Source organism: Desmodus rotundus, chromosome 2 (assembly GCF_022682495.2).
Source record: "Desmodus rotundus isolate HL8 chromosome 2, HLdesRot8A.1, whole genome shotgun sequence".
Taxonomy (NCBI): Eukaryota; Metazoa; Chordata; class Mammalia; order Chiroptera; family Phyllostomidae; genus Desmodus; species Desmodus rotundus.
Window position 1 is genome coordinate 9,392,805 of NC_071388.1, and position 15,473 is coordinate 9,408,277.

Genomic DNA, 15,473 nt, shown 5'->3' on the forward strand with positions numbered 1-15,473 from the left:
AGGCGTCAGGTTTCAGTTAGTAAAGCCAACCCCGCGTCTGGACAGCTGGACCGAGCACCTCAGTGAGTGCGTTTGTGTCAGCGTGGCGGCTGCTGGCCTTGGCCTCCTCCAGGTTGCAAGTTGAAGCTTCGGCTGTGGACACTAGGTTTGTTTGTTACCCCTAGAAACACTGACTGCTGCTGACTGATGGTACTGTTTTCCACGTGCCATTCTTCACACTTACCGAGTGGTTACTTGCCCTTTGCAGAAAACAAAGTGACCTACTGTTCCCATCATGGCATGTGACTCTCCATTCTTCCCACGCACGCAGATGTGTGCACCACGGGCCCATCTCTCGCTCTCTCTGCTGCTTTCACTCCCGCAGGCTTTGGAGGCCCACCCAGGGCTCGGGGTGGGGGCACCCTGGTCCCTGAAGCCGGCCAGGGGGAAGTGGCCAGCCTGCCCCTGGCTGCTGGTACCTGCCGGGACTGGTGCTCCCCTCTGAGAGTGCCCCGCTGCGACCCCTGGGTTTCCTCAGGGTCCTCTGAGCCACAAGTCTCAACCGAATGTGCTGTGCCGAGCCCAGCTCAGTCCCATCTTTTATCCTCCCTGGTGAATAACCAGTCTGTGCCTGAGGACCAGTGGCCTCTGCAACAGATTGGTACCCGTGTGGTGGTATCTTGTTAGGCGAAAGTACCCAGATTGCCTGGCACCTTGGAACCAGGAGGCCCTGTGAGGTGAGGCCAACCCAGTCAGACCCCACCCTGGTTTGATGGGGAGAGAGACGGGCGCTCTGTCCAGGGTCCCAGAGATGCGTCTGGCAACCTGCTCATCTGTGCATCCCTTTGGGTGTGGTTCATTGTCTGGGCAAGAAAGTTGTGCCATTTTATGAAGGTAGCTTCTGATCATGTGATTGTTTTCCATGCTGATTTTTCTTTCCAAAGGCTCTAAGTAGTCGATTTCATTTTTCAGAGACTAGACAATTTAGCTTTTCTAGGAACGCTTAATGGGCCTCTCTGGTTCTTTCTAGTTGGCTCCAAGTCCTTTTATTTGTGCTCAGGGTGTGCTGAGGGAGTCCCTCCAACACAAGTCAGTTTTGTCAGCGTTGCGCAGCCCGTCACTTGTCAGCTGACAGAGAACCCCCTCGCACATCCCCATTTTAAGTGGTACCGATGACCGTCTCACCTGAGCTGGGTGCCAGTTGTGAGACACCCCCTAACGTTAGTGCCACCAGGAAAGCAGTCGACATTGCCCCCTGTGAGTGTTGCGATGCTGTTGATTGAGACACATTCTGATCTCAGAGATGTATAGCTGTGAAAACAGTACCTTGTATATAATAATTGATCATGTACAGTAGATGTTCTTGCATAATATCACTTTTGTTTTATTATTTAGTGGAACAGCTCAAAGAGATGCAAAAGTAGAGAGGATAATAAATTGGACTTCTAGGTACCCATCACCAGCTACGGGAGTCCGCAGCCAGCACGTGGCCAATCTCCTATGCCATCTGTGTTCCTGGCCGCTTCCCCCTCGATTGCTTTTTAGGCAAACCCTAGATAACACATTTGTGTGTAAATGTTTCAGTGTGTATCTCTAAGCAACAGGAGCTCATCTTTAAGACATAATCACACCTACAAACATTAACAGTAATTTCTAAGTATTATCTAATATCAATTTTATATTTAGATTTCTAGTATTGAATATAATCTTTCTGAAATGTGACCCAGCCATCATCTGAGGCCTTAGCTTCCTTTCTTGGTAATAATACAAGCTCTTCACACTGAGATGTGACCGGGTCGCAAACGTAGTAAGTGATGGTCATTGGCCTTCTCATAGGCTTCTTTTCTTTATAAGCTTTTAAAAAAATCTCTTATTCAAAGTTACATTCCTGTCAAGTCACTCACATCATCCAAATCACGTATTTGGGCATAGATCACTCCTTCCTCTTTGGACATGAACCGGTGTGATTATTGTCATTGTCCCCTTTTTCTTTTCCATGGTTTGGGAGGTGACAGCATTGTTAGGCTGGGTATTTGCTTGAAGGGGCAGGCGAGGACATGTGGGTGTGGGTGCTTTCCCTGAGCGCCCCCCTCACGCGCCCACTCTTGTGCCCCCAGGTCTCCGTCCCGCCTGGCGCCCTGGACTGCTGGGTGTTTCTGAGCTGCCTGGAGGTGTTGCAGAGGATAGAAGGCTGCTGTGACCGGGCACAGATAGACTCGAACATCGCCCACACTGTGGGCTTATGGAGCTACGCCACAGAGAAGGTAACTGCCCCTGAATGCACGCGTGGGCATGGTTGTGGGCTGTGCCTCTCAGCGCTGGGCACAGGAAGCTGTTTGGATGAGTGGTGTTCACTTAGGGACCACATGGGCAGCTCTTGTTGCTTTCGGCCACGTCAGATAACAGCCGAGCACTGAGTGGCTCCTGCTCGTATCCTTCATTCAGCGCAGATGAGGCACTTGTTATGCTTGTGCTGACAGTGGTTGCCGCCAGCTGTTTGGGGGGTGGCTGGTCTACGAAGACGGATGGAGTGTGAAGTGGGTGGAAAGGCAGTGTGGTCCCCTGTGGGCAGCTGATGGGCCGCAGATTGAGCTGCAGAGCTCGAAAGCGTGGGAGCGCGTAGGCAGGTGAATGGTGTAAGCCCAGAATTGCCAGCCTCAGAGCTGCTCTGAGAATTACTGTGTGGAAGGTAGGAGTTTGAAGTGGTCCCAGGAAGACACATTTTTATATCCAGATAAGAGTCATTTAGATGGGAAAACTAAACTTCTTCTAAAATTTAGTTGGGTTTTAATTTTTGTATTTAAATTTATAAATCTCAGCTGACTCTTAGGGCAAACTCATTGAAATTGTGCATTTATCCCAACAGCTAAAGTCCCTGGGCTACCTGTGTGGACTGGTGTCAGAAAAAGGACCTGACTCAGAAGACCTCAACAGGACAGTTGATCTTTTGGCAGGTTTGGGGGCCGAGCGACCTGAAACAGGTACTTGCTGAGGTGTCCCTGTGCGGGTGGTCCGGTGGGAGGTCATGACGTGCTGGTGTAACTTGGCTCGTGTAACACAAGTTCTAACAGTGTAATAGCTCCCTGTTTGGGGATGGCAGTTTCTGTTAGGTGGCTAGATTCACACGTGGGACATTATACCTTTTAGTGACAGAGAAATGTTAGAACTCATTTAAGAAATTGTTGGAAGATTCCTTAAAACCATGCCTGAGTTCCTCACAGGCTCACACAAGCTGATTATGACTTTTTACAGCCCACATGGCCTTTGAAGGCACCGGTCTCCCTGTGAATTGATAGGTGGCCTAGTGTTCTAAACAATGTGGCCAGATAAGTCCTTCCCCTCAGTAAGTTATTCCTAGGTAACAAAGCACTTTGAAAGGGACATCGCTAGTTTCTTTGGGTACGAGAAGCGTGATGCACATGACTTAGCAGAACCATTGCTAAAGTCAGGCGTACCTGAGGAACTGAAGGGATGCCCACTAACTTAAGTGCATTTGAGAGGGAGGATGTGTGGCGTTTGTGCCGCATTGTTGCGCTCAAAGACCACCAGAGATCACTCAGGCAGGAAATTGATTCTTTGGAGGATTTGTAACGCATTCTTTTAACAATTTTATCTCAGTCAAAGATAAAGTAAATCATGAAGGGTCTAGACTATTTCATGCATTTATTAATTGGACAAGAATATAGGTAATTATGCAGTTTCAGTCTGCGTGGCTATGTTTGTGGTCTCCATGAGCGTCAGGGGCAGCCATGTGCCTGCCGTGGGTGAGGGGCAGTGTAAACGTATACGTCTGGAAACGACGAGGATGAATAAGGACTCTCACTTCTTTTTGGTTAAGCCAACACAGCTCAGAGTCCTTACAAGAAACTCAAAGAAGCATTGTCATCAGTAGAAGCTTTTGAAAAACACTACTTAGTAAGTATTTTATGTGTTGTTTCCTGTCTATCCGTAGCAGAAAACCCAACTCCAGAAGACTTCTTCTGCTGTGTGACCTTTTGAAATGGGAATGAGCTGGGATTTGGGACCATCTTTTTTTTTTTTTTTTAATTTTATTTATTTATTTTAGAGAGAGGGGAAAGGAGGGAGAAAGAGGGAAACATGTGCGAGAGAAATAGATCGGTTGCTTCTCTCATGCCCTAAACCCGGCCTACAACCCAGGCATGTGTCCTGACCGGGAATCCAACTAGCAACCTTTCAGTCTGCAGGCCAGCACTCAATCCACTGAGCCACACCAGCCAGGGATGGGACCTCATTCTTGATGCCTTTTCTGTTTCTTTGGTATCCTAGGGAGTTGTGGGTAAAACCTGGAGTAGTTGTTGTTTGTTCGTACTCATGGGGCCATACTTAGGCATAAACTCATCTTCACATGCTTATAGTTTTGTTCAAAATAGCATTGCTCATTCAATAGAATAGACGTTGTAACAGAGCACAGGTTTTCCGTGGACAAAAGAATAATTTGGACTTGAGCAGAGTTATTGTGCTCGATTTTAGCTCCAGTGGCTAAAGAATTTAAATCTGGGACTTTAGAAAGCACTATGGGTAGAAACTCGTGAGTCAACTGCATACTTGAGCCATGGCTAACTCAGAGCACTAGGTGGTAGCCTCTAGCAGTTTGTCTCTGTTATCCAAAAATTAAGAAAAGTACTAGAAATGTTGCCTGCATGCAGAAGGTACTTTGACAAGTTAAAAGTTATGCTTGCTGAGTTCATATTTTTTAAATTATGCTTCGTAATTTTATGTGCAAGTTAGTGACTTTGTATAGATTATTGTACATAAAAACTCAACACAAAAGTAGATGCAAAGTAAAAAAGATAATGTTGATGTTATATTAATAAGTCTTTTGCTTCAGCATTGATACATGAATGTCAGAGTTGTGTAGCATTAAAAGTAAAGTATAATTATGTGTGGTTTGTTTTTTTTTTTTTTTTTACCTTTCCACAGGATCTGTCCCACGCCACCATTGAAATGTATACAAGTATTGGGAGGATTCGATCTGCCAAGTTTGTTGGAAAGGATCTGGCAGAGTTTTACATGTAATTGATTTTGGACTTTTCTTTGAATTTCAAACATTTCATATGTGTAGTAAGGGAAAATTTGTTATGTATGGAGAAGTGTACATAAATTTATAGAATGAAAAATATAGGATCTGTGAACCAGTTGTCATCATTTTTAAAAATTTCTTCTGAAAACCAAATGGAGAGATTTTCAACTTGTTACTCTTAATAGCTATTACTGATCTTTGCATTTTATTTAATTTAATTAACATAATGGACTTATAAGTAATATGTAGTATTATAATTACATTTATTTCAAGAATGATGAGGAAATATTTAAGAGGGGGCGACCAGGACTGAGGGGTGGTGTGTGCGAATGCGCGAACATTCCCTGTCTTGCTCCAGCTTTGCAGTCGGGTTCCACAGCAAGGACTTAAGACAGCCTATTTCTCATAAGTTTGATAAAATGAGCCTGCCAAAGTGGAGAACCCCTGGTCGGCAGTGTCCTGCTATTTGAAAGCATTGGAGAGAAATATACATTATAAATTAAAAGATATTTAAGATTTTCCGAAAGAAATGTGTATTTGACATGATAAAATCTGTGGTAGTTTTAGTAGCTGAAACAAGGAGGAATAATTTATTTTAACTGAGTGAAGTGACTGCAAAGGGGATTCAGAGACATCCAAGTAGACTTCTGGTTTGCCAGCTGTGCTTCCAGCAGCTACCCAGTCGCACGCCTGACTGACAGCAGTCAGGGCTGCAGTCGGCTCTCTTGAGCCTCCATCGAGTGTATCTCAGCAGTAAGTTCTTTGTGGAGCAAACAAAGGAGCTGTATCTGCACGTGCTGTGAGTGGTGCCCTCCCAGCCAGGGGCTACAGTGGCTAATCAGAGAGTTGGTCCTTGTTTCAGCTTGGCCGCAAGCTAGCTGGGCGCCCTCTGGCCTCCATCTCCAGGGGCTGGGTGACGAATGGTCTGTTGGCGCCCTTCCAGCTCTAGAACATAAGAAATGTAAGAATCTTTGGCTAGAGACAGTAACTGAAGAAAGAAGGTTTGGGCCTCTTTAAAAAGGGTCGAGGTGGGAGAGGACCATAAAAGTATAGAAAAACAAACATATAATTTGATAAGTTTAAAATTTATTTGATTTGTGATTTTGAGAAATGTCATTGCTTCCAGAGTAGGGTAGTAAAAACAATGTCTTCCGAGGACAACTGTGTAGCGTTAGCCTTGTCCCCGAGTTTGGGGAGGACCAGGGGGCCCATGTTGTCAGGGAGGCTCGGGCGAGCTCTTGTTAATTGTGCTTTCAGTTGTGCTTTGTTTTATTCTGAACATCTTGAAGGTGTAAATCGGGAAGGTCTTCTCTCGGGCGATAAGTGTTGCTGTTTAAATTCTTCATAACGCTCTGAAAGTCTTGGGAACCTGCTCAGGGCTGTTTGCGCAAGCTGCCCTCTTGGTTGGGCCGTGTAGACTGCTTCTGTGTTTCCCTACCTGCGGTGGGTAGGTGGCACCGAGCCCTGATGTTGTAGCTTCTTCCCTAACTAGCTGTGCGCCTGTGGATAAATCCTCTCCCTTTTCTTACCCCCGGCATTCTTATATGTCAGGTTGAATCAGTGAGCGGCGCGCTCACTTTCTTCTCGTGAGATTCAGCTGTGAAAGTTCTTTGACGAGTGCGTGACGCTGGGCAAGCTGTGCAGGGTTGTGGCCCTGAGCCCATTTCTCAGGTCCAGTGAGGCAGGTCTGCTCTGGTGCCCGCTCGCAGACCGCAGTGCTCAGGAAGGGCTGTCTGTGATGGTACACAGTCATGGTGGGGGTGGTGCAGGGGGGCGGAGGGTGGGCGTGGAGATTGTGACTGAGTTTGTGGATCACTGTGATCCATAATGAAAGCTTTTGTTTGTTGATTTGCAAGGAGGAAGAAGTCGCCACAAAAGGCAGAGAGCTACCTCCAAGGGGCGCTGAAGAATTACCTGGCGGAGGGCTGGGCGCTCCCTATCACGCACACACGGAAGCAGCTGGCCGAATGCCAGAAGCACCTTGGGCAGATTGAGAAGTATCCTTTAAGGGCAGCATTTTCGTAAGGAAGAAAATTGTTTTGTGTTTAAACAGCAGCAATGCCCACAATTGAATGTTTAATAAACAGCTAATAATTAGGAGAGAAAAAGTCAACCTGTGCATAGGTACCATGTTGAATGTAAGTTAAATGCCTTGTCCACATATTTGGTCTCTTTTTGAGTTCCTAATAATTACAAAAATAAAAAATAAAAAGCCTGCCTGTTGGACCACACTTAGAGAGCTCTGGGGCCCTGAGTAGCCGTTGGTGTGCAGCCCCTGCTGGGGTAAGGCCCTCTCTGCAGGCCCCTTGACTCCCCCTCCAGCTACCTTCAGACCAGTAGCCTTTTAGCTGGCGACCACCACTTAAGCAAAGAGGAGCGGACGTACTTCTGCCAAGAGATACTCAACTTCACCAGCCGACAGATGGATAGCCCAGGTGAGACTAAGTGTTAAAACTTTATTATGACAATTTTCAAATATTATCGGAAAGTAAAAGGAATGTATAATGAATACTAACCCCCTAGAGTCAACAACTAGCAACCTTTTGCTGTGCAGCAAACATGTGTCTATACCTTTGTTTTTACTGTTGTCTTTTTGCCGAACTTCAGAGCAACTCCAGACCACGTGTAACGCTTCACCCAGAACCGCTGTAGCACGCGTCTTGGAGAACAAGGGCAGTCCCCTAACCAGGCCCAAATCGGCAAGCTTCTAACTTTCTGGTACTCGGCAGTGCAAATGCAGATCTCCTTAGTTTTCGTGGAGTCTAGTCAGGGGTCATGTATCTGATTGCTGTGTCTCAATTTTAACCTAGAACAGTGTTTCCCATCTCTTTTTCTTTTTGTGAAGACACCAGAGTTCTTTAACGTAACAGCTGTATTGGGAGAGAATTCCCATACGATGTAACGCACTGATTGGCAGAGTACAATTCACCAGGTTTTCGTGCAGTCACAGACGTGTGCCGCCGCCACCACAGTCCACGTTCTGTCTCTGCAGAGGCCTGCTCTGGCTGGTTCACAGGAATGGACCACACAATATTTGCGGTGTTTTACTGTAACTGGCTCATTTCGTTCAGCATAATGTTTTCAAGATTCACGCATGTCGTCACGTGTGTTTCATTCTTTTTCTGGCCGAGTGACATCTCGTTGTATGACGGGCCACATTGTGTGTATTCCTTCATTGGCAGTGTGACACTGGGCTGTAAGACACTGACTTGTTACAGACGTCAAGCCAGTTGTTTCATGGGCTGCCCCACCTTCTGGAATTTGTTCAATGTCTCCTCACTGGAGCGCGCAACAGGAAGACTGATCCGAAAGGCTTAGATTCCAGCTAAACATTTTGGCGAATATGTTTTATAGATAACGCTGTGTGTAAGATTACTGTAACATTTAGCTCCTTGGGTTTAGTTTGTCCAGAAGAGCACTTACTTAAAATAGTTCTTGGTCAGCTCTGGCAGCCATAACAAAATGCTACAGACTGGACGGACGTTTAAACGACAGATGTTTATTGTCGCACCGCTCTGCAGGCTGGACGTCTGAGACCGAGATGCCAGCAGGGTTGCTTCTCATGAGGCCTGTCCTCCTGGCTTGTCCTTACATGGCAAGGTGGTGGGGGTGGGGGGAGCTTGAGGCTTTAACTTAGGAATCCGGGGGAACACAGTTTAGTCCATAGCAGTTACTAACTACTGGGAAGCTGGTGTTGCACAGGCTTTGGCTTCAGGGCGATGCGGTCCTTGACCGCTGGCATGTGTTCACTCGCATGGAGCCATTTGGGTGGGTGGCTCAGGGCAGCATGGCATCGATTTGTCGGTTGGCTTAGATTCTTCAATGTGCCCGACTGGTCACTGGTGACGCCGTGTGCCATGTCTGCTGTGTGTGACATGTATGTGAGACTATGCAGTTACGCTTTTCCTGCCAACGTTCTTTGATATCTCTGTGTGAACAAGATATTCTGTGATCGTCTGCATTTTTTTTGTGATTTTATAGTACCTATGTCAGCATGTCCTTTAGTTGATTCGTGTTTAATAAATACTATTGCTCAGTTCAGCAGCCCTGGGTATTGTCCAGACAAGCTCAGTGCTTGTAGAAAGAAGATCAGAGGGGGCGGTGGGTTCTTCTTCTTTAGTGACTGCGGGGCCTGGGCCTCACGGGTCCCCCAGCCCCGGGCTCAGGAGGCAGGCGCCCTGTGCCACGGGCTGACAGCATGGGCTGGCAAACAGCTGGGCTTGTTTCCAGATACTCAGGGGTGGTTGAGGGTGAGTGGGTACCTTCATCTGGGGATTTTGTGATGTAGGTGGAATTCCTTGAAGCAGCTCTAGGAATTGTACTATTTAAAAACGATGGCTGGAAATTGAGGAGTTGACCCGTAATCTTCAGTGTGTCCAAACAAGACTTAGAAACCTTAATTTCTTCAGGTTTTATGGTTTCCAGGAGTTATCTAGGTGTGTGTTCATGTTCTGCTTTTGACAAAGTAACTCTGTGGAGTGTGAAGATGGTATGGGGCTCGGTGGTCTTAAACTTCTCATGTGAACTTCACTGCTTCTTGCTTCTCATGTTGAGCGTACTCCAGCTGGCCCAATGGTAGCCACGGTCCTGCTGCCTCTGCACCTTCTAGAAGTATGACTTGGGAAGGAAAACATGGTGATGTGTATTTGCAGGTCGCAAAGTCGTACTCCCTATGCATTCTTTCGCACACCTGAGGGATCTCCGTTTTACCCCCTCCAACGCCGTGGTCCATGTGGGCGGCGTTTTGTCTGTGGAGATAACCGTGTGCAGTCAGATGCCCATCCCTGTCCACGTGGAGCAGATCACCATCAGTGTCCACTTCAGCATTGAGAAGAACAGCTACCGGAAGACTGCTGAGTGGCTTACCAAGCACAAGACGTCCAATGGGATTATTAACTTTCCGGTGGAGACCTTGCCTTTTCCCGCGTCCCAGAACAGTTTCCCAGCGCTGGAGTTGTATGAGATGTTTGAGAGAAGCCCTTCCGACAACTCCTTGAACACCACGGGCATTATATGCAAAAATGTTCACATGCTCCTGCGGAGGCAGGAAAGCGGCGCTGCTCTGGACTCGCCCTCGGGGGTGGCTCTGGAGGACGGGGCCCACGTGCTGAAGTGTGGCGGCGTGACTCTCGAACCAGGGGCCAATGCGATCACGTTTAGGACGCAGGTATGTGTTGAGGTGGGGAATTGATTCGAAGGTGGTCAGCAAGGGGCGCTGGCTTGCAAGAATCGTCTGAAGTATGATGAGGGTCAGGTGGAGGCCTCTGCTCTTGTACCCCTGGTTTTGTTTGTATTCTTAAAGAACATTTTTTTATACTTACACAGTTACAGTTTAAAGACAGTTGATAAATTTCGAATGAAGTTCTTAACATAATTATTTGTGTTCTCACTGGATTTAGGTTTTTTTGCCTTTACACAATATTAAAATGCACCCTCATTTGTTAAAGCAACATGTCAAAGAAGGTGTCACCGTTTCATATTAAACTTCATTTTCCTTTTGCAGTTGCATGGATGTCAAAACAGCTTCTCTGATGCACTCGGACACAAGTCTTTCTTCAATGCACTGTGCCCTATGGGTCCACTAACCGGGCGCGTGTCTGGTGGAAAGAACAGTCATTTGTCACATGTTTTAGTCTAGTGTGAGGACAGGTCTTAAATCTCATGCTGAATGGCTCCATTCAGAAAAGAATGCCACAGATAAAACTTATTGAACTGAAAATACATTATTAGAAGCATAGAGTCAAGTTTAAACCTCAGTTACTCAGACAGGCCTCTATCGAGATGCTTAGGGCCCTTTGCACAGCCCGCGTGCAGACGTGCGAGCACAGAGCAGAGGGATGAGGGGTAAGAAAGACGATCATTTCAGAGATTAGGCGCAGCCCGCCCTTAGGGTGCTCACCCTTATGAGAGCAGGTGATGACTTTCTGAACGCTTGATTTGACCCTAGGCCAAGGAGCCTGGAACGTACACGCTGCGGCAGCTGTGTGCCTCAGCGGGCCCGGTGTGCTTTGTCCTTCCACACCTCTACCCACTGGCACAGTACAACGTGTACTCCCAGGAGCCGCAGCTGCGCGTGGAGCCGCTGGCTGGTGAGTGGGCCGCACAAAGCTGGGGTCGCGGTTTTTCCGGGTTGCACTTTACTCCTTTATGAAGGAGTCCCACGAAGAAGGGCTTTCCACACCCTCAGACTTCCAGTACGTTGTACACAGAGACGCTTTGGGGTAGCATCATGGAAGTTTTGTCTGGGAACCAGCTGATTGTTCTGTTCATCAAATAATTTGCTTTTCTGTAATTGATAACTTTCATGTTTAATAAAACATGCATATCTGAACATAAGAAAAATAAGAGAAAAATTAGCTGTCAGTTAATGTCTACTGCAGAGAACTTAATAAGTAAATATAACTTCCTACTTAGAGTTTTATTTCAAAGGCTAAATGCTAGATTTAGTTACATTCTATACTCCGATCAAAAGTCTTTTTCTTCTAAAGCATTGATTAAATTTGATCCCTTGGCATGACATTTTAGAAATTCAAAGCTGCTAGTTTGTTAAGTTCTAAAATTAGAAGAAATTGGTGTGAACAAATGATTTAAAACCACACGTCACTTAATTGATAATGAGTGGATGTCTTAGTGGTTTAGGCCAAAACACTATATTTATTGACGTATTTCTTCCATTTGGAAAAAAATATCAAGGAGAGCATTTTTTTCTATTTAATCTCCCCATACTCTCTATTTTTCTGCTTTTGAACTTCTCCTATGGCCCCAGGAGAGGCCTTCATATGCCAAAGACAACCACAGTCTCTCAAGTGATTCGACAGCCAGAGAACCTTTTGTGGGAAAGGCTGAGCTTTGTTGCTGTCAGGGCTTGGGAAAGGCCCCGTGAGGCCAGCTTCCGTGCTCACGCCTCCGCCCTGCAGCCCTCACTCCCTCTCTTGCTCCCAAGCCATCCCATCCCTCTGTCCATCTATTTCTCCTTTTAGTTTCTTATCTCTTGCCTTCTTCCTTCTACCTTCCCTGGAGTGGGATTCTCAGAAACCTCAGCTTATTTCCATGTTGGAGAAACCAGAAGCTATACCTTTCACTGAGCTGTTTCTAAACCAAAGATCTTGAAGGCCTAACTTGAGACAACCAGAGAAAATGCTGAGTAGCAGCAGCACATGTGGTTTCGCCAGTCTGTTCTCTAGAGCCGTTATCCGAGTCTGTCTTACTAACTCACTGGCAGGTTAGATTTGAGCCCGGCACAGACATGGTTGCCACAGCGATCCCTGACTCTCTAAACCGAGGTGCTGAGAAGACCCTCCATGCTTACAGATTCTCTCGTTTCCAGCGAGGGCCTTCAGCCCTGCAGTCCATGTAATTGTGGTGAAAAGTGAGGGTGGCGGGAAAGAAATGGGGAATTTGAGGAGTATCTAAAGTGAACAGATCTTTTCTAGTGGAAGAGACAATGCTGTTTAGACTCATAGTATGTTCTCCATTGGTATTTGGTTGCAAGGGATGCTAATTGCAGTCTTTTTCCCTTTAGATAGTCTTTTGGCTGGTATTCCTCAGAAGGTCAAGTTCACTGTCACTACTGGCCACTATACAGTAAAAAACGGGGATAGCCTCCAGCTCAGCAATGTGGACGCCATGCTCATCCTGTGTCACGCAGAGAACAGAGCAGTGATCTATTCCAACACGAGAGGTATGGCGGCGGCCACCTGGCAAAGGTGGACTCTTGGCATTGCCATGCAGCATGAGGGGGTACAGAGCTGTCAGCCCCTTCATCCTCAGTCAGTAACTTAGACCTGCTTCTACCGATGACTGCTTCATGGCAACAGCCCGCCTGTGGGTGGACGGGGCCCCTGCCCCTGGGTGGAGCCTTACCTATGGGGAAGACAAACTGAGAGCCGTGCATGTGCTCGGTGGCCAGGCAGTGCCTTGCTAGGACTTCTGGTGCGGCATGGGCTCATGCTGGACCGTGACGCCCTATAGGCCTTCAGCCCGCCCCACTCCCTCATCGAAGAGCAAAAGTAAATCAGCTTTTTTAGGCACCAATCAGAAGAACATCCTCTCCCTTGCCCGGCCCATGTGGACCAGTTGTCGGCGCATCGCCCCATAACTGAAGGGTTGTGGGTCTGACTCCCGGTCAGGGCACATACGTGGGTTGCGGGTGTGCTCCCTGGTCTGAGTGGGTACAGTCCCCAGTCTGGATGCAGCCAGTCGGTGCTTCACTCTCACATCGAAGTTTCTTCCTCTCTCTCTGAAAGCAATGGAAAAATGTCCTGGGTGAGGATTTAAAACACAGTCCCATATCCCCTGACCCCCAAGCATGAGGTGTGGAGGGAAGGATGCTGCTGCCCTCCTGGGAGGGGGTTGGTCTGGCAGTGTGACAGGGCGGGAGCACGCTGTGCAGGGACACACACAGTACTTGGGTGGGCCATGTAGGAAGTGTCCCTTTTCTGTATCCAGACTAAGCACAATGATAGTTCTCAGGCGTGTGGCCGGCCAGCTTTCATGCAGTGTTACTCTGTCTTAGGAGGTTAGTTCCTGGTTTTCCTGCCTCTTCAGTCCCACCTTAATCTACATGCTTTCATGTGCGCAGGAGCAGCAGGAATCGGGCTGGGACTTCACTGCTGGGCCCGTTACCTGCCTGAAGGAAAAGGAGCAGGGAAACAGGAGGAAGGTGTTAGAAGTGACTTCTTCTATCTTTCCTAGAAAAGGCTTCTGAGGCGTCAGTCCGGGTTCAGTCGTCTGACAAGGTCACGAGCATCAGTCTGCCTGCTGCACCTGCGTACCATGTGATTGAATTTGAACTGGAAGTCCTGTCTTTACCTTCGGCTCCAGCAACTGGAGGGGAGAGCGACATGCTGGGGGTGACAGAGGCCCAGAGGAAGCATAAGGACACACAGAAAGCTGGCCACTGCATGGCTACCACAGACCACAAAGTAAGGAGGGGCTGGAGGGCTCAGCCTGTGGCGGCAGCCTCCGCCTGTCCTGCGCGTTCTGAAAGACAGCTTGAGAGACGCACTCTGTTGCAGTGGCAGATTTCCACCCTGACGCCATGAGCTCTTGCTGGGTTTAGCACTTTTACCTGTGAATCATACCTTCTTATGTAAGGGGCACCTCTTGGAGGACAAAGACAAACAAACAGGCTCTCAGTTTTCCATCCCAACTCAAGAGGGAAGGACTGTTTATTATGAGAGATAGAGTGTTTGCTTAGCAGAGGTAACTTTGGGTCCGTAGTTCATTTGTCCTGGTCACTAGACTAGAGGGAGTTCTGTGTCTGGTGTGCTTCAGTTTCTGTCCGCTGAAATGTCACATCAAACTCAGCAAGGAACAAGCGCTACTCCGGCGCTGGTGTTTATTGACAGTGGCTTGAGAGAACTGTGGCTTTGGTCCCAGGTCCGCAGGCCATGAGCTCACAGAGTATATCACTAGCATTGTGCCCGTTTCACCTGTGTCTGTGTCTTGTAATACAGAGAGCGGTTCTGAGGGCTTCCAACCAGCCCAGGTACAGAAGTTTGTTCTTGTGGTTCCACAGGACTGTATGTGTTTGCATGCTTTTGAGAGATGCTGCCCGGGGGTCTGTCTTCTAGTCAGCCTGAATCAAGGTAGTGAGAACCTTCTCTTTGGGACAGTGACAGTGACCGGAGCCATCAAAAATCGGGTAGGCCAAGAGACCCATCTCAGGACAAAAGACTTACACAGACTGAAAGTGAAGGGCTGGAAACAAATTTTCCAAGCAAACGGACAGGAAAAAAAAGCAGGGGTAGCAATACTCATATCAGACAAAATAGACTTCCAAAGAAGGGCCATAAAGAGAGACCCAGAAGGTCACTTCATAATACTCAAAGGAAGAATCCACCAAGAAGACATAAACATTGTAAATATATATGCACCCAACATAGGAGCACCCAAATACATAAAGAAAATCTTGGAGGATTTCAAGAAAGATATTGACAGCAACACAATTATAGTAGGGGACTTTAACACCCCACTATCAAAATTGGACAGGTCTTCCAAACAAAATATCAACAAAGATATTGTGTCACTTAACAATACCCTAGAGGAAATGGACTTAACTGATATATATAGAGCTTTTCATCCCAAAGAAGCAAAATACACATTCTTTTCAAGTGTCCATGGAACTTTTTCAAAGATAGACCACATGATACGACACAAAGCAAGCCTCAACAAATTCAAGAAAATTGAAATCATATCAAGCATTTTCTCTGACCGCAAGGGACTGAAACTAGAAACCAACCCCAAAGGAAAAAACCCAAAACACTCAAAATCATGGAGACTGAATAGCATGCTATTAAACAATGAATGGGTCAAGAATGAGATTAGGGAAGAAATCAAAAACTTCCTGGAAACAAATGAAAATGAACTCACAACAACCCAAAACCTATGGAACACAGCAAAGGCAGTCCTGAGAGGGAAGTTCATAGCAATACAGGCCTACCTTAAGAAT

The 15,473-nt window shown here is 47.0% G+C and overlaps 1 protein-coding gene across 5 annotated transcripts in view; it reads left to right on the forward strand.

Annotated features, from left to right (window-relative positions):
• Nucleotides 1–15,473, forward strand: part of TRAPPC10 (trafficking protein particle complex subunit 10) — a 93,138-nt gene that overhangs the window by 53,475 nt on the left and 24,190 nt on the right. For all 5 annotated transcript variants that reach the window (XM_045196315.3, XM_024562087.4, XM_071220542.1 and 2 more), the window contains 10 exons: nucleotides 2,097–2,243; nucleotides 2,846–2,960; nucleotides 3,818–3,894; nucleotides 4,921–5,012; nucleotides 6,877–7,017; nucleotides 7,343–7,455; nucleotides 9,673–10,187; nucleotides 10,968–11,109; nucleotides 12,543–12,701; nucleotides 13,715–13,944. In XM_045196315.3, coding sequence (XP_045052250.2) covers nucleotides 2,097–2,243; nucleotides 2,846–2,960; nucleotides 3,818–3,894; nucleotides 4,921–5,012; nucleotides 6,877–7,017; nucleotides 7,343–7,455; nucleotides 9,673–10,187; nucleotides 10,968–11,109; nucleotides 12,543–12,701; nucleotides 13,715–13,944 — 1,731 coding nt within the window. The remainder of the gene's footprint in view (nucleotides 1–2,096; nucleotides 2,244–2,845; nucleotides 2,961–3,817; nucleotides 3,895–4,920; nucleotides 5,013–6,876; nucleotides 7,018–7,342; nucleotides 7,456–9,672; nucleotides 10,188–10,967; nucleotides 11,110–12,542; nucleotides 12,702–13,714; nucleotides 13,945–15,473) is intronic.